The sequence below is a fragment of the Petaurus breviceps genome, unplaced genomic scaffold (genome assembly GCF_028583685.1).
Source record: "Petaurus breviceps papuanus isolate PSGF00001 unplaced genomic scaffold, PetGlider_PUasm1.0 90058, whole genome shotgun sequence".
Lineage (NCBI taxonomy): Eukaryota > Metazoa > Chordata > Mammalia > Diprotodontia > Petauridae > Petaurus > Petaurus breviceps.
In genome coordinates, this window is record NW_027187170.1 from 419 (window position 1) to 27622 (window position 27204).

The window sequence follows — 27204 nt, forward strand, 5'->3', positions numbered from 1 at the left end:
GTTGTCTTATATCTCTTCTTAGAAGTCATGCTTATAATTTTATGACATTCTATTTTCTTTTGGGGGTTTTTTTGTGGATATTCTTTCCATTTACATAGTTGTAGTCATTGTCTTTATTTTTTTTTACTCTGCTTAATTCATTCTGCATTAGTTCATATAAATCTTCCCATGTTTCTCCATCATTTCTTACAACAGTAATTTTCCATTACATTCAAGTACAAGAATGCTTAGCCATTTCCTAATCAATGGACATCTACTTTTTTCCCAATTCTTTGTTATCATAAAAGATGTTGCTATAAATATTTTGATGTGTTTGGAGGCTTTTTTCTTATCAATGACTTCTTTAGGAGATAAGGCTAGTAAAAGAATCTTTGGGTTAAAGAGGGATACTTTAGTCACTTTATTTTTATAATTCCAAATTGCTTTCCAAAATGGTTGCACAGATTCCCATCTTTTATCATTTTTAAAAATTTTCAGGGTGTGAGGTGAAACCTCAGGGTTGTTTTGACTTGGAGCATTCTTTCATGTAGTTGTTATACCTGTTCTAACTTCTGACCCAATTTTCATCTCTTCCCTTTCTTTTTCCTGTCTATTCTATTATAACTGTTTTAATAATCTTTGTTAAGTCCTGTAACAAATAGGTCAATTACCCAGACTAAGAGATCAAGAGGAAATTGAGATGTGGGTGAATGACAATCTTTATATAAAGGTGGAAAAGAGAAACCTCAGTATTGCCCACAGGGTATCATTATCAAGTTTGAAAAGAGTTTGCCACAGTTTAAAAAAAAAAGTCATTGATGAACAAATTCTAAAATTCTTTTGCAAAGCTTATTTCTTCCAAAATGCTTTCTTGTCAGAATTTCCAAAGCCCATACACATTGCTCAAACACACAATGCTATGGTTATTCAAGATGATTCCTGGCATCTCTCTGCCCCTTAGTATGTATTAAAAAATAGATCACATATGGAAACTTGTGTGTGCTTACATTATTATTTTGGGCTCCCTAGGTCCCAAGGCCTCTTGCAATGAGGAAAGAAGGGATTCAAACAAGGAAACGGAAGCCCAAGAACCTTAACAAAGCAAAGACAACATCAGGTGGGCCTCTAATATTAATAATGTGATATGTAATTATGTAAACAAATCAGTAGAACTCCAGGCTGTGAAAATGGTTAACCCTCGTGCATAACCATTACTACAGTTATTTAGTTAGTTTGTAATCATTATAGTAATGATAATGTCAGTTCCTTACTTTGTTTGTGAGGATCTATGCTATGCTTTATTTAAAATGCTTTGAGGTCCACCATAATCTCTCCACTTCATTCTGTGATCTTTTTTTTTCCTTTTTGAAGGGGTGAAGGCAGGGCAATTGAGATTAAGTGACTTGTCCAAGGTCACATGGCTAGTGTTAAGTGTCTCAGATTGAATTTGAAGTCAGGTCCTCCTGATTCCAGGGCTGGTGCTCTATTCACTGTACCACCTAGCCGCCCCTCATTCTATGATCTTACTAATTCTAATTATGATGAAGAAGGGCAGGTTGTTTAGGAGGGCTGCAAATGTTGCTCTGCCTTTACTTAGCCTTGTAAATCCATGAACTCAACATGGTTATTTCCCCAGATATGATCACATGAGAAACTAAGTGGCACTGAGATCATAAGAAGTCAGTTTATAAACTATAGGACCAGTGTATGGTTTTACTGTGGAAGCAATCATTTTCTATCTTGCCCCTTATGTGAGACACTTCCTTCTCAGTACTGAGATGCCTAGAAGGTATTTCTTCATTCCAGTAAATATTGGTGGCTTATGAGCTTACAGTTACAGAAAGGAACTGTATTTATCTTCACTGACTTTTCATCCAAGTCATATGAGAGCTAAATGAATTACCCCTCTCCACTAGAGAGAAAACACTTAAAAACTGCTTCTTCTTAAGCCCCAAACACAGGATTGACTAGTCTCTTTTACAGTGAGATAGTAATGATAATAGCTCACATTTATCATAGCATTTTCAAGTGTGCACATGCCCTACATGAATTGGTTCTCAAAAGGCCTGTGAAGTAGCTCCATTTTACTACATATATCTTTACTACATGCTCCAGTAAATATGGCCTAATTGGCCTTAGAATCAGGAAGACCAGCATTCAAGTCCTGTCTCTTTTATATTGTGACTTTATGAACCTAGGCAAGTCACTTAACTTTTTAGTTAAATTTTTTTAACTTTTTAGTTAAACTTTTTTAGTTGCCCCAGGAAACTCCCTAAGATTAAAAATTACAGAGAAAATATTGATCTCCCATGGGAGAGGTAATTCCTTACCATGAGCTCTATATTCTGATGAAATCATAGGTCTGGTTTAAAAAAAACCCTCCATTTTATAAATAAGAACACACAGAGTTCCAGGCAAAGTGCCTTGACTTAACTAGTGAGTACCAAAAACAGAATTCAAACTCAGGTCTTCTCCTGACACCGAGAACAGCAATGCTTCCACTATATTATGCTGCTTTCTTGTCAGGTGATTGAAACATCTTGGCAAAATTTTACTTTCTAGGTCTTAACTCTATACTGATACAACCCTCCTGATTTCTGGCCTGTTTCTGGCCATAATCCATCCCATCCTTCCTTCCCATAGTAATCAAGTCTCCTTCTGTGACTAGCAAATCCCTTTGTTATCTGCCTCCTGGCCTTCTGGAGGAGATCTGTCCCTCTTTGTTGCTCTGCCTGAGAGTCACTGTTGTTTGTGCCTTGTTTCCAGGTCCCACAGGCAGTGAGAGTCTCACTCCCACCACCAGCACTGCCAGCAGCTCTAGTAATACCACCAGCACTGAGGAGATGCGTCCCATCAAAACAGAGCCAGGCATCTCCTCCCATTATGGACACAGTAGCCCCATGTCTCAGGTAAGTATGGCAAGTGGGGTGGGAGGAGGTTCCCTGGTGGGCAGATAACCCCAGGATTAAACATAGCTTTGGTAAAATATGAGCTAATGAGGAATGCAATTTAACTAGAAAACTTTGACCTTAAGCTAGAGCTGAAGCAAGTCCTCAGTGAGCAATGCGGTTGCCTTATGGTAAATATCCTAAATATCAAGGCTCCTTGTTTTGTAGTACATTGGGATTATAGGGAAATTTCCCACTTGGTTTCATCTTCAAGCTTATTGTCATTTTAATGAGGCAGCACTTGGTAGTAGAAAGAGTACTAGATCTGAAGTCAGATAACCTGGATTCAAATCTCAGCTCAGCTGCTTATTAAAATGGCCCTAGATGATCATGAGCCAGTCTTTTAACCTGTGTAAGCCTGAAATTCCTTTTCTAGAAAATGAGGAGACTGGGCTAAATGGGGATCTCCAAGGTCCTGTCCAGGGATTAAAGTTCCATTAATGCAGGTAGGCGGCCTTTCAAAAGGTGAATTGGTCCCTCCTCATTTTGCTGGTCCAGTCATTTCTCAGTCTTTTCTGACTCTTCATGACCCCATTTGGGGTTTTTTAGGCAAAGATACTGGAGTGGTTTGCCATTTCCTTCTCCAGTTCTTTTTACAGATAAGGAACGGAAGCAAACGGGGTTAAGTGACCTGTCCAGGATTACATAACTAGTAAGTGTCTGAGGGCAGATTTTAACTCAGGAAGACTCATCTTCCTGACTCTATCTACTGAGCCACCCAACTGTCCCTTTCTCTAATAGATGGCCTTTACCATTACTTCAGAGGTATCCTGTCCCTATTTTGCAATCCAGGCTCAGGACTGCCTTAGCCCTTCTGGAGTCCATGGCAGTCACTGTGAATTGGTTTCCTGTTTCATACTGGGGCTAGAGTAGATGATAGAAAACCCACATTCCTTGCGGAATCCACTTACTTGCCCTTTTCTTTGGATTCCATGAGGGGAGGGTTCAACATTCCTAACTACCTTTGTATGCTTGGGGTCAGTGGGGCTTTGGTCTCCCAGAGTGAGAGAAGCCTCAAGCATCTTACATAGAGATTGATGGGAAGGTTTCTCACTGCTAAGTGCATGCATGCTGGAGCCTCAGTTGTTTTTCACTGGGGCTAGGTCACATGATGATTATGATAAAAGTTAATCTTTATATAGCACTTACTATGTGCTAGGCATTGTGTTAAGCGCTTTATAATATTATCTCATTTGATCCTCACAACAACCCCAGGAGGTAGGTGATATTATAATCCCCATTTTACAAATAAGGAAACTAAAGCAAAGAAGCGAAGTGACTTACTCAGGGTCACAGAGCTAGTAAATATCTGAGGTCACATTTGAACTCAGTTCTTCCTAACTCCAGGACTCAACCCACTGCACTACCCAGCTGCCAGTAGACATAACTACGAATCTGATAGCCACATATTTCTTCCTTCTAAGAATTTTCCCTTTGTGTCACACAATGCCTAACCCCATCAAGGCACCATTTTGATGCTCTTTATCAAAGCAATATGATATATATAGGATTATCTATTCTGGAGACTTGTGCTCAAGATCTGGTTTAGTTATTCGATAACTGTAATCTGTGACATCACAACCTCCTACCATCAGCTTGCTACTTGTGAAGAGGGCACAGTAACACTTGTCTTACCTCCCTCATAGGCTTGTTATGAGGATAAAATGAGACAATGCAAGTAAAAACTATTTGTGACCGTAGAGAGTGTAATGCCTCAATGTTGAAGAGCAATTATGCAGGCCCTTTGCATTTCTGATTTCTTATAGAACCATAGATTTCAGTACTAGAAGGAGACCTTAAAGGTCATATACTTTAACCCTTATCATTTTATAGATGAGAGAACTGAGACCCAAAGAGAAGTGATTTGTCCAAGGTCCCACAGGTATGGAGTGTAGAACTGAGATTTTAATCCAAATTGTCTGACTGCAAATCCAACCCATTGTCCATTGGGGTGGTGGGGACGGGAAGCAATAAGCTTTCCTGTACCAAGTTACCTCCATTCAATGGACCTGGCTAGGAGAGGGGCTAATTGGTTTGCCTATCATCTTGCTTTTTCCCTTTCCTCACCCTTTTTCTTTAATCTACTTGCCAGAGGCTTGGATCTGCCCAAGCTTTTAAGATACAGTAAGTGCCTTAAAATTAAAGGCTCCCGAAGGGAAATATTTTAAGCCACAAGACAAGTTAGGGTCTCCATGTGACCTGAGATCTGTGATTAAAATTCCGCCTTGAATTCTCCGGTCCCAAATACTTTGTAGCTGATGTGATGAACTCTCTTTCACTTCATTCTTTTGCTTTTTGTTTCTAGTCATTCTCAGTCAGCTCGATGTCTGGCCATGGGGCCTCTATCCATCCTGTTCTCTCAACCCTGAAGATCTCTCCTCAGGGCTACCCATCTCCAGTCAGCCAGTCCCCACAGGCTGGAAGCAAGCAGGACTCCTGGAATAGCCTCGTCTTAGCTGAAAGTCATGGGGACATAATCACTGCATAATCTCACCTCTTTGTCCACCTTGAACTCCTCACATGGACTCTGGGATTTGGGAAGCCAGAGGAGGGCTTTCTATAACCAGAATTCCCAGTCCTTCCCCTTGATAAGACTGACTCCAGAAGAATGGTTTGGAAGAAACTTAAAGGTTGCTTGGGTAGGAAAACTGGAAAGAGCTTGGATCATCGAGTACAGAGACCCTCCATAGACCAAATGAGGAAAGCTTCTTCATTGTAGTCAGAGACCATTTCTCATGTGACTTCCTCCTACAAGATTTCCTGATTGGGAGATCTTTTCCTTTTACCATTTCACTCCCATGACCTAAGACTTGAGAATTGGCCTGGAATACAAAGCCATGCCAGAGAAGATCTGATTGGGCACTGTCCTCTCAGCTGAGCTCAATGACTTAGGGATGTCAAGGTTTTGGAGGTGGGAGGATCTTTCTGGAAACCAGAGATTCTTATTCCCATGCTCTCTGAACCTTCACTTATGATGCAACTCTCATACATAATATAACATTTACCTTCCTTGCCTCCTCTCTCAATCTTTTTCAAAGGTTCTGGACCAAGTTATGTTATTAGATATATATTATAAGATATTATAATATCTCATAATAATGAGATATTAACTGGTTTAAATGTTTGACTCTGATTTTTTTCTAAATGGAAATCTTCTACCTAGCAGGTAAAAACCTCAAGAGAGTTGAAAAAAAAAAACATCCCATAGAGGAAAGCATTGAGCGTGACCTTGGAAAAGGTTTGGAAAGCCTCCACTGTGAGCCTCTCTGGAGTTGGTCTTTTTTCCTTCCCTACCTTACTCCATTACTGCTGTCCCAGAATACTGCTGATTCAAATAGGGCCCCAGGGCCCCATAGAGGCTCTTCACCATGATCTTTTTTCTTTCTCATAAACAGTGCTGTAACTGTCTATGGCATTACCTACCCCTGACCCAAAAGAATCTACCAGTAGCAAAAAGCATCTTTAAAACAAGGTTCAATTTTGATCTCCCATTTTGTTCCCTTCCATGAAGGATGGATACCCATAACCTCCCTGACCCCACAGACCCATTAACATTGTCTTAAGGTGAGGTTGCTGTAAAATCAGTATTTAACTAATAAATTTATCTCTGCTAAACTTTCTATTCTCTTTCCCTCTCAGAGGCCTTTATTTTGTAAAGTTTGCTATTGCCATTTGTCAGGGAAATTCCAAGTACAGAGCCTATCCTTACAGTTTCTGCAAAAGTTAGACACTACGATGCTTCTTCCTTTATACTTCTTTGACAGAGATATTCTCTATATATATGGTGTGATGTAAAGAGAGCCAAGGACTAAGAGTCCAGAGACCTGTGTTTTAGTCCCAATTCTGCTACTATTTGGCTAGTATGATATTGGACTATACCCCCCTCAGTTGACTTCAATTTGTCCTCTGTAAAATTGGGAAAATTGGACTAGATTCTGCCATTACTAGGATAGAATGAAAAGGCTTTGCCCCAGGGTGCCAATATTCAAGGGGCACACTTTCTCCCAGTGCAGCTCTTCATCCTACCAGCTCCATGACTTGCTGTTGCAGCTACCTCTCTTCTATCTTCTGGCCTAAGGCTGCCACACCTCTGGAGGTTAGTCCCTTTTCTCTCATAAGGACTATCTTCTTCTTAAACACAACTAGGGTAGATTATCCTCTAAGGCACACCTTAATTCACCTCAACTGGATTTACCTTAGAAAACAAATCCTTCTTAGATGTGTGGCACTAGATAGTCTCTAAGGTCTCCATCAAATCTAAAATGTTATGATTTTATGGAGAAGAAAGCTTATGTTGACACTTAATTTTCTTAGGGTCCAAGCCTTGGAATGCTTCAAAGTAGGGATATGAGCAACATTTTTTTCTTTTAAAAATATGGAACACTTCATGAATTTCTATGTTATTCTTGAACAGAGATCATGTTCATCTCTTTAACGTTCCAATTTTAGTATGTGCTGCTGAAGCAAGCACACGGACACATTTTCAAAAACACTTGACAGAAACCCTGATTTTTTTTTTGGTTAATTGCTTTATTCCCCATCCCCTCAAACAGACCCACTACAATTCTTGTTTTTCTGACTCATAACTCATAACTATCATGGTTTGATCCAAATAAGCAACCACCATAAAGCCAAAGAGGTGGGGAGAGGTCAGCAGGGGAGAAACTATGACACTGTTTTACACATTTTCACTTAACCTAATTTTTTTTGGAGACATTCTAAGTGACCTCATTTTGGGGTTTTCTTGGCAAAGATACTGGAGTGGCTCACTATTTCCTTCTCCAGCTCATTTACAGATGAGGAAACTGAGGCAAACAGGGTTAAGTGACTTGCCCAGGGTCACATAGCTAGTAAGTGTTTGAGGTCAGATATGAACTCAGATTTTCCTGACTCTAGGGCTGGTGCTCTATCCATTGTGCCACTTAGCTGCCCTATTAAGCTGATTTTTTTTTAAGTAGAATCTATAATTCATAGTACAGTAAATAACTCCAATTACTGGAATGTATTACTAAAAGACATTTAGAGAACGTCTAGAAAAGGAAACGATCGTCTAGAAAAGGAAATGATCACCAAGAAATAAGCATGGTTTTATCAAAAATTGTTGATGACGGACTCTCCTTTCCTATTTTGAATTGTTTACTAGACTAGTAGATCAGGGAAATGCTATTGATGTATAACCCAAGAAGGGGTATGGCAAAGACTTTACTTAGATTTCAGCAAAACTGAAAGTCAAATGCTTTGCTAGTTATGTTCTCATCCTCTTCATAAGAAAAACATCTGTGCCATATAGACTAGGAAATTTTTTCCTTAAACCAGGTTGAAATCACCCTGAAAATGTAATCAGCCCAGGAGCTAAAGCACAAATCATTGGCATTACATCCTGGTGGTACAAAAGTCAGTGTATGAGAATTCAGGAGCTCCTCCTTCTGGCTACATACAAGCCTCTGACTAGCCCTCCTGCATAGCCAACAAAGAAGCAAGGAAGACACGTCCAACCAAATCAATGTTGTATCCATGTTGAATATCCTTTCTATGCTATGGCTTAGTAAATGTCCTTTTATGAACTATTAGATGGTCTATGAGTGTTTCATTTCATTCCAGTCCTGAAGCTAAAACACCAGACAGGCCTGTCCTACAACATTTGGTGTTAGTTGACAGGATTGGATAGGAATGACTTTGATGAAACGAGGGAAGGGCAATATGAAGGAAGGTGGGTCCTGAGTAATCAGATACCCAGATATAGAAGGCCTCTACCTTCCATGATTCTGGCAATGAAATGCTGGTTATATACATTGGACAAGGTGGAAATTCAGCAACTAGAGACATGTGAATGTACTCTGTATCTTTAAGAACCATGCCCTGAAGATGATGAATATTGTCTTAATCTCCATAACTTATTTTGGGGGTAACAGTGACCTCTAGGTCCTCTAGATGTTGTAGAACTGTTCCCTCCCTAAAGACTTTGGTTTGGGGATTGTCTGGAATATATGCTAATAGATTGCATGAAAATTCTTGCATGACCTTTAGGAGACGCTTGAGAACTGTGCCATATGAACTTTCCTGGGACTTTGGTGAAAGATACTGTGTGGGAAGGAGGGAGGCAGTACTTGAGAGGATAATACTGAATCCTCCCCAGTACAATAGATACTTTTCTGAAATGATGACAGGGATGAATGTGGGATGAAATATATAGGAATGTGGGATAAAACATGAATAGGGATGAAATATACCCCAGCTGATTTGCTAAAGATGGGGGGGTGCTGCATCTATTCAAAAGGAGAGACTATGGCTTTGGTTCCTTTCACCTATAACTCCCCAGTAAGGGGTAAAGAGCCAAAGAGTGGGCCCCAGAAGAGGCCATAGGCACTCTCCACACTGCCAAAAAAGCATGGCTGTCCCCACATGATAGGTAGAGCACATGTCCTGGCCTAGAAGATACTGGCCACCTCTTTAGCTTTCTGCCTCCCTTTCCCTATTCCTACTCCCCAGCACAGGTTATACTGAAATAGATAATCTTAGCCTTGGTGGCAGCTTTGTGAGTTGACGATGTAAAGAACAAGCAAGACTTTAATGTATCAGATAAGCTAATTACTAAAAGGAGCTCAAGAACCAGGTTGGCTAACCAGAAAACCCCTTTGAGTTGCCTGAGCCAACTCGTGTAGCCATTTCTAACCTCATCAATGTGGTGGGCCAACTAGTTATTAGTGATGCCCTGGCCTGCAGTACTGGAAGTGGGCAGCATAGCCCTGGCACAGAGAGATAGTGCTCAGCCCAACATGAGAGGAGCTTTGGTAGCCCCTGGTTCTAGTACTCAGCTAGGCACAAAGGAACAATAGTGCCACCCAGTAACGTTCTAACCCCAGCACAAGGGGCTAGTAACAGAGCCTGCAGAAATGCTCTAGCCATGGTACAGAAGGGCATCACTAGGCCCTAGTAAGGGAGGATAACGGCAGCTCAGGCCAGGCATGGGGTGACATTATTATATCTTAATAGAGGAGAACACAAACCCTGGCACAGGGAGCAGTAAAAGTGTACAGGACAAGCACAGGAAGGAGGCTTCTTGGCCCTAATACGGGGAAGTAATGCCCCAGTCCTAACTCATGGAAGGTCTTTGCCCTAGCACAGCATGGGGCAGTACTTAGGCCCCTAGCATGGGGCTCAGGACTCAGGGCCTAGCTTACATGGTCAGTTTTGAAGCCTCAGAAACAGTGAATAGTGCTCGGCTCTGAAACCAGACAGCGCTCTTGTCCCATAATAAAAGAGCAATGGCAGTACTTTGGCCCTAGCACAAAGGCAGCACCAATTGAGTGCTAAGGTCTCAGAACAGGGGAAGCACTTAGTCCCAAAGCAGTGAGCAGTGTTATAAGCCCTTATAGCCACAGGGCAGGCAGCAGTAGGAAGGAGAGGGTCAAATTGTGGCTCCCACTGAGTAGGCACTGGTCTGAGCAGCAGCTCAGGCAGACCATCATAGTCTTTTGCTTACTACAATATGAGGCATAATCCCTCCATATTGCTTCCAGTTTTGTACCTAGTGGTCAGTGAACAACTCAAGAAGGGTTTGAAAGACCAAGGGGTAGAGTTGTTGGGAGATCCCTTGCTTTCTGGTGAAAAAAAAAAAAGATGAAACTGCTACCCAAACTCTGCAAAAGAAGGAGGGCAGACACTAGGCAGAGACCTCTAGCAGAAATTCCCAGAATGGGTGATAATGTTCCCTGGGGTGGGAAGGGGTTGTAGTAGCCTTGGATGCAATTGGGGGCGTTGAATAAAAATAAGGGGCGGTGGAAGGATAAAGAAAAAGAGAAGAAAATTTTTTAAAAAATAGTATATGTTCATCTGTTATGAAACAGTTAAAATTGTAGTGATTTATCTTCCAAATAAACACACAAAATGCAAGTCATAACTGAGCAGTGATGAAGTCTGCCAATAGATCTTAACAAGCAAGTGTTGGCAGGGGAATATGTGGCCTTTATTGGGAAGTCTAGCATGCATTGGCAGGAATATGTATGTGTAATGACTTGTTTACAATATGATACTATAGGTTACAGGACACAATACTGCATCATCAAAATTTCAATGCAGGAAAACCCTACAAATTTACAATAAATTATTAAATTTACAGTGTCATTTTTTTAATTATATATTTTTTGAAATGATGCAAATTTTTTAAAATATTAAAGGGTTAAAGAAAGTAGATTTGGGGGGGAAAGGGAACACTGATTAAATTTTTTTTAAAGGGCATGATGGGCCAAATAAGTTTGGGAACCTCTGCTCTAAGGGGACAGAAGTTTCATATCTCTTCCCCCTGCTAGAGGGTTCCCAGAGAGTAGGGGAGGTCTTGGCTGGAGAGTCATGAAACATAAGAGTGTGGGGTAGTACAGGATGAGTTTTTTTACCTTGGTACTTGGACACACTGTGTGCAAGAGAATAATGCCCTCTTAGCTATCTAAGATCCTGACCCAAGATGAAGATCAGTAACTATGATGAAAGTGTCATCTTCTATGCTGTGGCCCTGGGGTTTCTGGTGCTATTCTTGCTCATTATTACCTCTTTACATCAGGAGATGAATTGTGAACAACAAAGGTTTGACATCACTCAGGATATGGACCAAATCATTTAGATCTGGAATTCAATGTTTTCATATGTTCAGTTGAAACCTAAGATTTTTGGTCTCTGTTCTCCATATCCTGTCACTTCTTTAGAGGACTGCTTGTTGTCTTTTTTATTTTCTATTTTCCTTTTTCTCCTCCAGTATTGCCTATACCAGCCTTTTTACCTCCCCAAAGGCAAAGTTGTCTAGTAATAACCATAACACCATTTAAGTGTTAGAAGATTCTCTAGAAGACCTTTAGGACCTTGCCACCAAAGAGTGGTATGTAAGAGGAGTGTCTACCCCACCCACACAGCCTAGATTAGTTTTTCCCTAATAAGTATTAAAACTGTCCTGGAGTCTTAATTGGTCTAGGTAGCTAAAGTTCAAGGTTGTCCTCTTAGGTTGACACTACTTCCTGGTGATCAAAATACAAAAGCCAGTGCAGAACAAGTCATGAACTCCTCTCTTGGAGGTATACATGCTTCTGATCAGCCTGCCAGCATGATCAACAGCAAGGCAGGAAAACTGCCCAACTAAATCCATAATGCTGTATTGTTCCATTTGAAAATTAAGGTAAACTTAGAGATAATGTACTGAGCATGATCAATTTATTAGGCTAGCAGTAACCAATAAATTAGGTCAGTGGGCTCTCTCAATGACCAAAGACCCCAAGATAGGGCTCACCAACCTTAATAAAGTATAGAATACAGAGTTGGGTAGGTGGGGAAGACAATGCAATTGGTTACAGGGTGTACAGCATCATGGGGGTGAGGATAACATGATTGGTTATATCAAGAGGAGCTGGCTAGCCCCAACATAGGGCTAGCAAACACCCTCTCTATCACAGAGAAATGCAACCCATCTGAAAATTGCAGACCTTGTTAATGGATCAAGGAGCAGACTCCTTGGTGCCTAGAAAGGATTGTTAAAGAGATAAGACCCTCCTTAATTATATAAGGACCGACATGGATAGACAATATACCTTTTGGGGATGGTAACAAGTTAACTTATAACTTTAATCCAGAGGAAAGGCTAACTCAATTATAAAATTAATATAGCATAAAATCAGCTAACTTATGCAGTAGAGGTAATGTTAATTTTGATATTTTCATTATTCCTGCTGAATATCCTTTCTACATCCTGGCTAAGTAAACTTACTTTTTTAAAATTAAACACATTATTTTGTTAAATATTTCCCAATTGTGTGTAAATTTTTTAACATTTGTTTTTTTTTAATTTTTAGTTCCAAATTCTATCCCTCCCACCCCTCCCCCATCCATTCATAAGGCAAGCAATATGATATTAATTATACATGTGAAGGCATGCAAACCATTTCCATGTTAGCCATATTGCAAAAGAAAACACACACAAAACCAAAAGAAATATAAAATTTTAAAAATATACTTCAACCTACATTCAGAGTTCATTAGTTCTCTCTCTGGAGAAAGAGAATTTTTTTGATTGATCATGGGTCACTTAAGGGGTCATTTTCATCATGGGTCCTTTGGAACTGTCTTAGATCATTGTCCTAATCACAGTAGCTCAGTCTTTGACAGTTCATCATCCTTACAATGTTGCTGAGTAAACTTCCTTTCATGAACTACTAGATGATCTATGAATGTCTCATTTTATTCTATTTCTGAAGATGAACCACTATACAGACATGGAGTCAGGCTTGACCTACAACACTTGTGGACAAGATAAATGGGAGCTAGGTGATAATATAGTTAGGAGAGTCAATAGACCCAAAGAATAGTTAATAAAGGTTTGATTTCAACTTACAGTGACTCATAGGAAATTACATTCCTACATATTATATTTCTAGTAGATGATCTGTTCCTGACCCTGTATTGTTTAACATTTTTAGTGACTTGGATGAAGACCTAGATAAGGACAGCTTATGTTTATACTGTACCTGAGGTATGGACAATGCTTTACATATATCATTTTATCCTCACAATAACCATGTAAAATAGATGCTATTATTACCATCATTTTACAAAGGAGGAAACTAAGGTTAAGAGATTAAGTGATTTGCCCAGAGCCACAAAACTCGTTAAGTGTCTAAGGCGGGATTTGAGTCAGGTCTTCCTGAATCCAACTAAGATGCTCAATCCACTGTATCATCTATCAGCCTAAAGGGCATGTTTATCAAATTTGATAGAAAATAATCAGCATCTACTATGACTCCTGTACGTGCCTGCCGGCATGGGGCGGGGGCTGCGCTCTGCACGTGCGCAGTCCTTTGCAGGCCCTTCCTTCTCGTTCAGCGCCGCCAACATGGTGTTCAAGCGCTATGTGGAGATCGGCCGCATGGCCTACATCTCCTTCTGGCCGCACGCCGGCAAGCTGGTGGCCATCCTGGACGTGATCGACCAGAACCGGGCTTTGGTTGATGGCCCCTGCAGCGGCGTGAGGAGGCAGGCCATGCCATTTAAGTGTATGCAGCTCACAGACTTCGTGCTCAAGTTCCCACACAGTGCCCGTCAGAAGTATGTCTGGGCTGCATGGGAGAAGGAAAAGATCAATACAAAATGGAAAGCCACACGATGGGCCAAGAAGATCGAAGCCAGAGAACGGAAAGCCAAGATGACAGATTTTGACCGATACAAAGTCATGAAGGCCAAGAAAATGAGAAACAGAATTATCAAACATGAAGTGAAGAAGCTCCAGAAGGCATCCACCCAGAAGGGATCTCCCAAGAAGGGAGCCGCCCAGAAGGCACTTGCTACTAAGGTCTCTGCCAAGAAGATCCCCTCAAAGAAGACTGAGGGCCAGAAGGCAGCTCCCGGCCAGAAGGGCCAGAAAGATTGTGGCCAGAAGGTCCCAGCCAAGAAGGGACCCGCTCCAAAGGGACCTGCCCAGAAGGCACCCGCCCAGAAAGCAGCTGCTGCTCCAAAGGCCAAAAAATAAGAGGCTGCCCAAAATAAAACAAAGATTTTCCAATACAAAAAAAAAAATTGATAGAAAATGAAATGAGTTCATATTCACTAAGGACATAGCAAATAATATTGAAGTGAAGCTGTTCTATTTCACAATCAAGACAATTCCCAAGTAGTCTTGGGAAGATGGTAGAGTAGTGAGATGTAAGGTGGACAACCAGTTCTACCCAAATACCCTTAACAATATACAGAAGCTTCCCCAAATTTATTTCAGTTTCCTAGAGAAAGCAAATGCTATTCCAGTTGCCCCTGACCCTACACTGATTCTACCATTCAGTACAGGCTCATGTCTCAAAACTAGTATGTGATACCTACCTTTGCAACCCAACCAGTTATTCCCCTTTGCATGCCTAGTCCCCAGGCCCAAGAAGTAAGGTCTTTTTTCTATCCATCAATCTTCAGATTTCTCTACCCTGATCCTAGTCTTAGGCTATCATGGTAAGGCCTTCTCCCTGCCCCATCTCCCTCTCTTGCAGTCAGGAGGGTCCACCACTGCAACGAAAGTATCTTCTCTCATGTGTTCTTGCCTGGAGTCCCCCCTTATCTTCCCACTCTGCCAGAACAATTTCTGGTACAGGCTTCAAGGAGGTAATATTTACCTCTTGCTGTACCTTTCACTTCTCTTCCTCTCACTTTCATTGCTTGCCTCGCTGCATGCCCCCCCCCTCCCCAAACCACTGTAGCAAGATTGCCCTTTAGATCCCAAATTCCAACTTCCAAAGGCTCCCTCTGACCTAATTCAGCTCCCTGCTCTAGTGTCTAGTACATGGCAGTCTGGTGAAACCTATAAACCTCTTAGAATAATGTTTTAAAATAAATAAAATAAAATGTATAGGGTTACAAAGGAAACCAATTATACTGAAATATATTTGTAAAAAATATTTTTTTTTTAATTTCTCAGACCCCAAGTTAAGAACTGCTATTCTAGCAGCTGTTAAACTGATAACCAGCATATATAACTCTTACTTGTAGTATCCACAAATTCCACTACTCACTACTACTCCACTACTCAAACTCCAGAGGTTTGACAGCTTTCAAATGAAAGCACAAGATAAGATAAAAAGGAATAATTCATGAAAATGCGAAGTGAACATTGAGGACAAAAACATCAATAGAAGTAACAAATAAGAACAAATGAATAATACAAAGATAAATGATAAAGGAAATAAAATTAAAATATAAACTCAGTGTAACAGGAATTAATAGCAACCAATGATTATGTACTACAAAGTTATAGTTTTTGTGAAATAGCGTGAGATGCTTAAACCTTAGATTAACCAGAATTCCCCAAAGTACTGAAAAAGAATAAAAAAGTGCCACCATAATTGAAAATCTAATTAAAATCAAGACAATAGGAGGAGGAAGGGAAAGGAAGAAGGACAGAGAAAAAGATGGAACATGATTTTGCAGAAAGTCAAAGGAAAATGGCCTTTGTCCCAGATTCTTCTCCTTGCTACATTAGGAATATGTGAAGATAATTTTTTTTTCAATTCGCAATATTTCCAAGAATTTTTTAAAAAGAAAGAAAATAACTAGGGTTACTGATAAATATATAATTCCAGGAATAAAATATGGAAGGATAGGGAAGAGATTACTCAATTAAAAAAAATAATATTAATATTTTAACATTATGAAACCTCTGCTGGGCTCCAGGAGTTGGGGCACTTGATCTTCCCAATTCTAGACCTTTGTATGCATTTCAACTAGGTTCAGTCCTGGGGAAAATTACCTCTAAGGAGAGGAATGAGGATCCCTGTTTTCACTCTCTTTGTATTATTAATCACACTATCCTGGAACCACCAAGGGATGATTTTACTTATGTTCATATCTAGGACCTCTTACAAAAAGGAGAAAGTAAAAACGATACTCAATGTGAATCATGTATGAAACAAGCAATTTATCCCTACACAGAAGAAATGCTAAACATACAAGATTCATAAACATGCATGATCATTATAGAATTCAATAATTTAACTTGTAACTACTGTTACAAATTTTATGGAGGTGAATATAATACACAAACCTCATGGAAACACAAAGCAGTTTGCCAGGCTGCTCCATGTACACAAAACCACCAGGCTTAAACTGATTTTTCTCCTGTCCCTACTGCAATCTCCCAACCTCTCAGGGCCTCCAGACCTCTTGAACTCACAGGATCACCTCCAAGTAGGGACACTTTCACCTCAGGAGAGATGCGTAGTCACTTATTTAGAAAAAAGAAACACAAAAGTGGAAAAGGGTGCCAGGGATCTGGGCACGAGCCTACCAACTCCCTGTGGAGTTGGCAATGGGGTACCCCATCATCTTGTACTGGAGAGCTAAGATCATATTACTTACTACATGGAAGAGTTAAGCCAAGAAGGCCAAGACAGAGGCCATTTGACCAGGGAACTGCTCAGGGTTTATAAAATTATGCTAAGATGCAAAGTTTTTTTTCAGGGCTGGGCCACTACATAGATGGAATCAGGCCCAAAGGACTCACATGGTCACTGGAACCAGTAATGACAACTCTGGGCATATTCAATAATATGGAATGGAGGTGAAAGGTAATGGGCCCTCATATACCATACTTAATTTTTTCTTAAAGTAATGAGGATCAAGAATTAGAATTATTTGATAAAGGTTGTTGCAAATACTGAAAAGTCAGGGTAAGAGGAGGGCACAGGTAATCTTACAAGTGACACTCCTAACTGGGATAAATGAGGGAAGGGGTCTTGTGACCAACAAGAAGAGAGATCAGACATTTTCTCTGATCCTCAGGACTTCACCTTTTCAAAATGGTAATTATGCACAAGAGGTAAAGCAATTTCAGCTGTCAGCAAAGAGGGAAGGCTAGTCACTAATAGGGTAACGTGCTTTCTCAACACTATCTCCCTAACACTCATCTGGCAGAGCTTCACAAGATGACCCACTGGCTTATACAGAATAGTTCACCTCTCTGCCCTGCCTTCCCCCACCCAAACTCTTTCTCCCATCAATTTGTCTGTTTTCCATCAGCCCTGCCAACATTTGTCATTTCCCTTTTTTGTCAATTTTGTCAATCAGAACAATAGAGTTGTTTAATTTGAATTTCTCTAATATGGTGGGAGCAATATCCTAAATCTTTTACCCCATGCAATTTAAGATCATTGTTGTATGAGTATATGGTTTGCATGTGTGTGTTCTTCTCCAGAAAAGAGACAAAGCTGTGTTTTAATTGACCCAGAGATTAACACTCAAGTTATTCCTGGTAACTTCTGGCCTTCTTGATACTGCTCCCTAACCATCTAAGAATATAAAAAGGCCCACCTATGTGGCATGGGATCATTCAGAATTGGGAGAAGTCCCTGCCACACCCTGCCTTGCTGACTACACTCATTTTTATTCAGAGACAAGGAAGGGCAATCTATCTAATCTAAATTCTGGAGTATCTCATCAAATATCTTTTTATGCTATGGTTAAGTAAACTTCCTTTTCTTAACTGCTGAATGACTTACAAGGGCCTCATTTTGTTCAATATTTAATCTGCACTAACAAGATAGGAGCAAGACAGGAGATGTTAGGCCCAACCCTAACATCTAATTATTTGGTTTTTTGGAGCATTTTTTCATATGGTTATAGATAGCTTAGATTCCTTCCCTTGAGGACTACCTGTTCACATTCTTTGACCATTTATCAGTTGGTGAACTCTTCTTATAAATTTGAGTAAGTTCTTATAAATCCTGACAAGGAACCTTTATCAGAAACTTGCCGCACAAGTTTTTTTTCCTCCCTCAGTTAAACATTTCTCTTCTTTATAAAAAGAGTGGGTAGGGGCGGCCAGGTGGCTCAGCGAGTAAGAGCACCGGCTCCAGTGTTGGGACGACCTGGAGATCGAATCCCGGGCTCGGATACTTAGCACCACACCCAGAAATAACTGGCCGTGTAACCTTGAGCAAGTTACTTAACCCCGATTGCTTAAAAAAAAAAAAAAAAGAGTGGAAGTTGGATCAAGCTTAGAGAATATAGGGTGTGTATATATATATATGTATATATATGTATCACATATACGTATATATACACACACACACACACACATATATATATTAGAGAATATAGAGAATAGGGGTAACTCTTTAGGGACCATGTAGATTTCTTGCTCTTTTTTTCATAGTTAGGTCCACCTTTTTTCATTAGGTCCAGTCCATCCTTGTGTGGGGATGCACACACTGCTGCCCTTCTGCTGTGCTGGGACATTATTAGGATGCTGATAAAAAGGCCAAGTTCTCCAGACCTCCAAAGTTCACAAGATACATAACTTTAATCACTATGGCAGAGTGGGATGGAGAGGAAGAGACCAAGACTAAGGCCAAGGTTCTCTTCTTCACCCCTCCCCCTCCTCATGCCCCAAGTAATTCCTTAGGCGTTTTGGCCAGAACTGTTCTCCTGGCTCAGTGATTACTCAAATCTCTCTTAGTTACATAATTGGCTGTATATATTATAGGCAACCCAAAGGGAATGACCACTTTTCCTCTCCCAGTTCTGTGCAATGTAACCAGTTCATCCAATGACTTTCAAGGACTTTTCTCATTTAGTCTACAATGGATTGATTGAAATATTATCTCAGGTATTAAAGATATCAGGGTATTCTCCTGTAACCTGGTTCCCCACTGCCAAAAACCAGATGTGTTATATCTCACCCCATCTCCAGTATTCTTCAGTACCCCAGCATTGGTTCAGGCTTCACCTTAGTCAATAAGGCAAACCTAGAAAAAGTAAAAGTATTTTATTAGCACACCAAGGCAGCAAGCAATCGGTTGTTCCCAAACTACATTGCCCTCTACTGCTTTATAGATAAGAATAAACTACTTCCATATAAAGGCAAAAAGTATGCTGAGTGGTATGTTTCTCGTGAAGGGGAGAGGTTTGTGCCCTTCAGCTTTCCCTCCCTCCCCCCATCGATGTCTAAGTGTACAGATGAAAGGGTATTTCTACTGCCATCTCCTGCAGGCTGGTTCACGTGTTCCCAAGGTTTAAGCAAGGTTTTAAACATTGAGGTTTTCAGATTGATCTGCACAACTAGGCTGATTTTGCACATTATTAAGGGGATTTGGGGGTGTCTAGTATGTATGCCATTTGCTCTATTGTTCATTGGTTATGTTTCTAAGGGTCCCTAAGAACCCTAATTCTATTTAAGCAGTCATATTTTTCACAAAGGAATATTTCCTCGAAAGATTTAACAAGAATAAACATACAAAAATTCCTGCCCCACACCTTAAGAACATAATCCCCTCTTGTGTCACTTCAGTCTTTGGGGAGGGAAAGGGGTTTAGAATCATAGTTTAATTCAGTTTCTATATAGCATTGGTTCTACCAGGTTCTAAGCCCAAAGCCCCTCTGGGCCTAAGTCCCAGCAAACTGACTTCTCAGGGCTTCTCCAATGGACTGGCAGCAATGTCCCACCTAGAATCCTGCGTCTGAGGTCACCAGGCCCCAAGTCTGGGTCTAGAGATTCTACTGGTTATGCCTAGAACTCAAAAGGATGAAGGAAACAGACCAAAATCCCAAGTCTTATTCTCAGGGTCACAGGACCTACTGTGACAGGGATAGGAGGAAGGTAGCTCTTCCTCTGACCCCATTCAATGCATGGTGCCTAAGCTTTAGGTGAATAGGATCTTCATCCCTTGGACAATGAGAGAGAGACAGAGACAGAGAACATGCTAGTCTTCTAGTTTTAAAAATGAAGCCTGTTCTAGCTACACAGTCCCTGGAAAGAGGCTATCTTATCCATGAGGTAGGTAAATGCAGAATGTCTTCTCCCAGAAGCAGGTCACTGGCATCTCCCACATGTGTGCCCTCCATTTTAGGTAATCTGGGCATACACAAAGCTCCATTGCACTCAGATCTACTTATCCAGTCCTAGTCTCCCTCCTAATTTGCAGTCTCACTTCTCCAACTGACTGTAGGACATCTTGGACTATGTTCTATGCACATCTTAAATTCAACATGTACAAAACTGAATTCATTATCTTATTCCCCATTACCCCACGTAAAGAACATAAAGAAATCTGGAAAGCTTGATTATAATACTAGCTAGTATTTATAGAATACATTATAATTTACAAAGTACTTTCCATATGTTATCTCATCTGATCCTCACCACAGCCCTGTGAGATAGATGCTATTATTATCCCCATTTTACAAACGAGGAAACTGAAGCTAAGAAAAGTCAAGTGACCGCCCAGGGTCACACAACTAATAAGAGAGTTAGGATTAGAATTCTGGTCTTTCTGCCACCAAGTCCAGCACTCTATCCACTGTGCTACCCAGCTGCGTATTATGAAATAATGCAAACCCAAAAAAGTAAGAACCCGAAGACTAGAATGTACATGAATTCCAGTCATAAAAGTAGATAAATGTATAGAAATGAACCAGCAAAGAGAACTAATGGGTATTCAGCAAGAGGAACTAGCAAACAGTAATAGACAACGTGTATGTTGAAGTTCACTTACTCAAACAAAAGTAGTGTAAAGTAAATTTAATGGATTTTGTTGATGTTTAATATTAAATGTATAATAAATCTTTTTTTAAAGACCACACTGCCTTTGGATCAGGTGGGCTTGAGTTCCCTGTGGAGAAGAGCTCTCTGAAAATATCTCAATGAAAGATTTAAAGAAACCATCCCTTTAATTACTGAATTAAAAATGCACCAACAAATGTTGTTGGCAGGTCCTAAATAGCTACAGGGGATTGGTGACAGGGATTTTTATGTCAAAGTATCAAATCTGAACTACCCTATGTAATGTAAGGCCTTGACTGTATCCCAGGAGATAGCCACAGTAATGTTAGGAAGTAGTGAGGCATAAGTAACTGCCAGGAAAGCCCTGGAATCAGACCCTTGAGTTCAAACTCTGACTTGGACCCAGTCTTCTCAAGTCTCTTAATCTCTCAGATCTCGGTTGTCTCATCTGTAAAACAGAGACAATAATACTTGGGCTACTGTAATATAATGCCAAGGAAAGGCAACTTCCCAAGGTTCAAAATACCAGCATAGGTGCTCTCCATTTTATTCAGTGACAAACCAAGAACAGAAAAGGTCAAAACATGACATCATTCAAAATACAGCATTTACTAAGTGTGATTAAATAATCTCCAAGTACTACCCCACCCCAGGACCTTCCAATCATTCAATCAATTACAAAGTCTGTTCTAAATACTTCTCCACCCCTAGGCTGTACCTTCATTTGGTCCATCACAAAGCACAAAAAGGTCAAAAGTTCCCCACCCCTGGATCACAATTGAATCTACCCCAGAGTTACATCAAGTTTAAGCACAGCACTTAATACCCAAATGGAGGTCTTTTCTTCATCTTGACAAGAGGCAGGTTCTCAGCAATCTTAGTTCCTGGGGAGACAAGGCTTAGCAAGGCCACAAGATACATTGCCAGTCCCTTCATTAATTCATCCTCTATCTGTAGAACAGTCCTAGAACCCCTGAAAACATTAGCAAAACCCTCTCCCAGGATTTCTGTAAACATACAAGAAAATCCTTCTTCAGGGCTTCTGAACCAACAGAAAGGTTCCCAGACCCCTGCAACAACAGCACTGTCCTTCACCAGTGGACAGTATTCACTCTCTGTCTGCAGGACAGTCTCAGGGCTTCTTAACCAAAAGCCAGGTTCCAGGACTTCTTCAACAATAGCACTGTCCTTCACCAGCGGACAAATCTGGCAAAACAACATCAAAACAGACAGACAAAGTACCAGCAAAACAGCCATGTCTCCTCAGTCCTTGGCAGCTCAGGGGGCAGGTCTCAAATGTCCAAGGCAATTCAAAGTGGCCCTCAGCAATCCTTCTCAGTCTCTCTCTGCCTCCATGAGGTGCTGCTTCCAAAAAGTTCTTCTGCCTCTCTCTTGTCTCTCCAAATCTACATCACCAGCTCCTCCCAGTTCAGGACTTTCTTTTCACATCAACAAGTCCATCCCACAGGTGGGATTAACAAGCTCTGGGTTTTAACACAATCAATTTGAAAACCAAGCCAACACAGGGGAATCTTTAATTGCCATTACTATCACAGCTACCCTCCTCACCTGACTGTTGTCATGAAAATGCTTTGTAAAACCTTAAGTGCTATAGCAATATTAATTATTAGTTGTTATTATTATATGTTAGCAAGAATACAAACGAAGCAAGAAAACAACATACTGGCTATGACTTTGTGACCTACCCTAAAGGTCACAAATGTTTTGAGTGCCTTACAAATCCCAGAAAAGGCTGTCTTTGCTTGCTCAATGGATCCAAATGATCAAAACCAAGTCAAAGGGGAGAAGAGAGCTCTCCAGCTCTTATTTCTTCTCCACGAAGGCATTCAGGGCACCAGAAAGACCGGAGATTGTCTTCTGTGTGACAATGTAATAAAGGCATGCTACTACTTCAAACAAACCTGACAAGGAAATCTGGATTTACAAAGCGGACAACTTGAAGGATGGAGAAGGAAAGGTGCATGAGGGTGAAGGGAGATTCTTTCTTTATAGAATTGCTATAGATTCAGGAAGAAAATGACAAACACGCTGCATTTAGGGTATGATTTGAACATTTGTATACAAGCTTTTGGAAATCCATTTCCTATATTAAGGAGAAAAATGAACTGGATTGCATTTGAATCCCAGGTTACTCCCTGAAATAAGGCACATCTGATCGACATCTAATGTCACTATAAGACTGTAAGTCATATAACACTATATCCAAAGAATCAAAATTTTATATTACCCAAAGGGCAATAGCAGTGGATATAAGTAGGCTACAAGATATTATCAATTCAGACCTGCATGTAGAAAGTAGTAGAAGTGAAATATATGATTAGAAAAGGATTTAAGAGTCTATTTGACTGTGCAGGTGGACCTGTAGGAGTCCTCACTCAGAGACTGGTGAGAGACAACACTGTAAAGGGAGAGATCTTGGGCCTTTTATCGGAGACCAAAATGTGGCTCTGCAACAATGGGGCTCAGTCCTTTCCCCTCAGTATTTGTTCTTTCCTGCTATGTGAAGAAGAATAATCTGTACATTTCAAAAGATAAGTGGGTGAACCTACAGGTGTCTGGAAATTTTATAGTTAGTCTGAGCCTGCTTTTGCAGACAGTCCAGGACAAATGCTCTCCAGGCTACAAAGAGTCTCCTTCTAAACTCAGGCCATTGCGATTGCTACATTTGAGTTTGGTAAGATCAGTGTTATATGGGGACTGAGTAAGTTGAATCTATTTCAGGCAAGACTGAAATACTTCAGAAAGGGGAGGGAAAGAGGGTAGAGGGTGTTTCTGACACATTTTTGAAGTAAATATCCCTTTGTAAAAGCTTTAAAAAAAAAAAAGAGCATATGGGGTGGCCAGGTAGCGCAGTGAGTAAGAGCCCCGGTCCCAGCCTCGGGAGACCCAGGATTGGTTCCGGCCTCAGATACTTGGCACTCACACAAAATAACTGGCCATGTAACCTTGAGCAAGTTACTTAACCCCAATTGCTTTAAAAAAAAAAAAAAGAGCATGTGGAACTGGTCAGATAGCAAGATCAAGGAATAACTTGTATAGGCCAAATGCTACACTGCTATGCATAGAATGTTTTTATTTTTAAGAGGTTAAAAATTATTAAGCAACATGTTTGTTTATCTCTTATATATCTCTTTACCACATGAAAACTTTTTAAAAAATCACCAAACACATAAAAGAACATTTTTTTGTGTTTTTGGACTCATATTTTGGAGCTTATAATGAGGAGATTGGGTAAGAAGTTAAAAGTCTGATTTTAGAGAGCTAGGTGAAATGATGGATAGAGCATTGGCTGTACAATTCTTGTCTCAGACGCTTACTTGTTGTGTGACCACTGAGAAAGTCACTTAACCTCTATTAGCCTCAGTTTCCTCATCTGTAAAATGGGGGGCAATAATAGCACATACCCCCTAAGCTTGTTGTGAGGATCTGATGAGATAATATGTATAAGGCTCTTTTACAAACCTTAAAGTGCTATCTAAATGCTGGTTTTGTTTCTCAAAACATATAGATAATGATTTAATATATGACTCTAAGAGCCATTCCCCCAATAGATAAGTGGTCAAAGGATATGAACTGTTTTTCTATGAATAACTGCAAGCTAAAAGTGACCAAATAAAAATATGCTTCAAATTAGAAAGAAGAATGCAAATTAGAATAACTGAGGTTTCTCCTTGCACCATTCAAATTGGCAAAGTTGACAAAAATAGTTAATATCAAGCAACTATCAGAAGGTAGGCACATCTATGAATTGGAAATTATTCAAGAAAAGTGTCCAAATAATTGACAACTTCTGACCCAGTAATCTCACTATTGTGCATATTCCTCAAGGAAGTGCAAGATAATAATTTAATCAATATGTGCCAGGGATCCTGTTAAGGGCTTACAGTAAAGAAAAAGGAAAAATAACCCTTTTCAAGGAACTTATATTTAAATGGTAGGGAGAACTCATACATGTGTAGGCACATATGATACATATATAGCAGACACAAAATTACCTTAAAAGGAAGAACACTAGCCCTTGGGGGGGCATCAGGAATGGCTCCCTAGGGACAGTGACATTTGAGTTGTCCTGAAAGAAGCTAGGGGCTCAGATGAATAAAAGTACATTGAAGGTCCAAAACCCAAACACATTATCGGCAACACATTTTGTGGTAGCAAAGACTGAAAAAAAAGTTACTATCTGACAGTCCAAGTTAAAATTCCGACTTCTACAGGAAGCCTTTTCCTTTCCCCTTTAATTCTAGAGCCTTCCTTCTGTTGATTATCTACACCTTATCCTGCATCTTCTTTGTACACAAATGTTTACTTGTCTCCCCATTAGACTGTCAGCTCCTAGAGGGTAGGGACTGTTTTATTTTCACCTTTATTGCATCCCCACCACTTAGCATGGAGCCTGGTACAAAGTAGGTGCATAATAAATACTTATTGACTAATTCACTGATGGTATGTGGATGTAATAAAATATTAATGTGCAGTAAGAAATGATGGTTATAAGGAACTCAGGGTACATACCAAAGGAAGGTTTGCATTAATTGAGTAGAGTGAAATGAACAGAGCTGAGAAAACAATATACATCATAACTAAAAAAGATCATAAAGAAAAGGTCAAAACAAATGTTTAAAAAAAATTTTTTTATCTGGAACTCAAAGTTTTAAATACAAATGTTTAATAAAATTTTGGTTTTTTACATGCACCTGTGAAATAAGATATACAGGCACTGGGGTATAGAAATCCATCTTGCCCTACTAGAATGTTGGGGGAGTGATGAGGGAGGATGTAAGAGAGAACAGAATGGGGGAAGGGGTATTTAGTAAGCTTGCTATTTTGGGGTGTGGGTCAGGAAAAGATGGGGAGAAAAAATTGTAACTCAAAACCTTATGGAAATGAATGTTGAAAACTAAAAATAAATAAATAAAGTATAAAGGAAAAAAAGGTCAGAGTAATTTTTTTAAAGGAAGCACCTGGAGAACAGATAACGATATATATTTCTTGACTTAAGAAGGGATAGGGAATGGCTAAAAGACAATACAGCATACTGGGTCACAACGCAGTATACACTGTCAGATATGGTGACTATGTTTTTGCTGAACTGATTTTCATTGTCATAGGGAAGATTTAATTTAGAAGGGGGAGTATTGAAATCACTATATTTTAAAGACAACAAGTATCAATAAAACATATTTAAGACATTCCCTACAGATAAGTGATCAAAGGATATATGCAAAGAGTTCTCAAAAAAAGAATTGCAAACTATCAATAACCAGAAGAATGAATCCTCCAAATCAAAGTAGACAAAAGATGAGAATAGTTAGTATTGGAGGAGTTGTGGGAAGATAGGCATACCAGTACATTGTTGGTGGAGCTGTGAATCAGTACAACCATTTTTTGGAAAACAATTTGGGATTGAAAATAAAGTGACTAGAATTTCAAACTTTGACTCAGAGATTCCACTATTAGGCACATAAATGAAAGAGGTCATTAACAAGAAAAAATATAGGGTGTCCCAAGTCTTAGTGAAACTTTAAGTTTTAATAACTTCAGAAGCATAAATGCTACAAACATAAAAAATATTTAAATGTCTAATTGTTTAAATTTCTTTTACACTCATTTAGTTTTGTGATTTTTGAATAATACGTTTTCAATTTTAATTTCAATATGATTGGCTTTATGTATTGCTTCTGTGGGTTTCTAGATTGTACTTTCTCAAACCAGTGGATTAGCAGAGAAAGTTCTTTTCTTTGGCCACCTCAGTTATCTGATCAATCTCTATTAGACTTTTTCTTGTGGAATCATGTCAAAACTGTCATGTATTCATTAAACCTTATATTGGAAGATTTGGCCCTTTCCACCAAATACTAGTTAAGGAAAAAGAGGGTGAAGGGGAGCTGGGGCCAGTGTTTAACTTTAAGAAAAGCAGAAAGTCTGTAGAAGCTGAAAAAAAAAACAGGAACAATGCAAGTAAAAGGAGAAAGCCTTTCCGTGCAAAATAGACATTCCCCTCCCTAAAAAGAGGGATGGCTTCAATACCTTAGCTACAGATGAAGAAGCCAGAAAGAAAATGAACATGCCTCCAAAATATAGACTGCATTCACATAATTGTCACTAGTCACTCATCTATATAAAATTTCCAAAGAAGTATTGGGAGGGTGCCTGTGAAAAATACTGATCACCCTAAGGAAATGTGATCTTCTTTAAGAAAGGAAGGAGCTTTTGAATTTATCAAAATGCAAGACAAATCTTTTCCTA

At 39.8% G+C, this 27204-nt stretch overlaps 1 protein-coding gene, 1 long non-coding RNA gene and 2 pseudogenes across 2 annotated transcripts; 2 read left to right on the forward strand and 2 right to left on the reverse strand.

Moving 5' to 3' along the window:
• Positions 1–1008: 1008 nt before the first annotated feature.
• Positions 1009–6474, forward strand: LOC138176645 (transcription factor GATA-4-like; the record flags this gene model as incomplete). The annotated part of the gene is made up of 3 exons (XM_069107428.1): positions 1009–1096; positions 2746–2888; positions 5233–6474. Coding segments are annotated over 3 exons (414 nt in total), but the record flags the coding sequence as incomplete, so codon positions are not given.
• Positions 6475–7296: 822 nt separating this feature from the next.
• Positions 7297–7396, reverse strand: LOC138176646 (U6 spliceosomal RNA; annotated as a pseudogene).
• A 6296-nt stretch (positions 7397–13692) lies between these two features.
• On the forward strand, positions 13693–14477 carry LOC138176642 (large ribosomal subunit protein eL14 pseudogene; annotated as a pseudogene).
• A 1893-nt stretch (positions 14478–16370) lies between these two features.
• Positions 16371–22818, reverse strand: LOC138176643 (uncharacterized). Its single transcript, XR_011172351.1, has 3 exons — positions 22644–22818; positions 19118–19183; positions 16371–16662 (listed from the first exon to the last, which is right to left on the reverse strand). It is a non-coding gene; the product is annotated as an uncharacterized lncRNA (long non-coding RNA).
• Positions 22819–27204: the final 4386 nt, after the last annotated feature.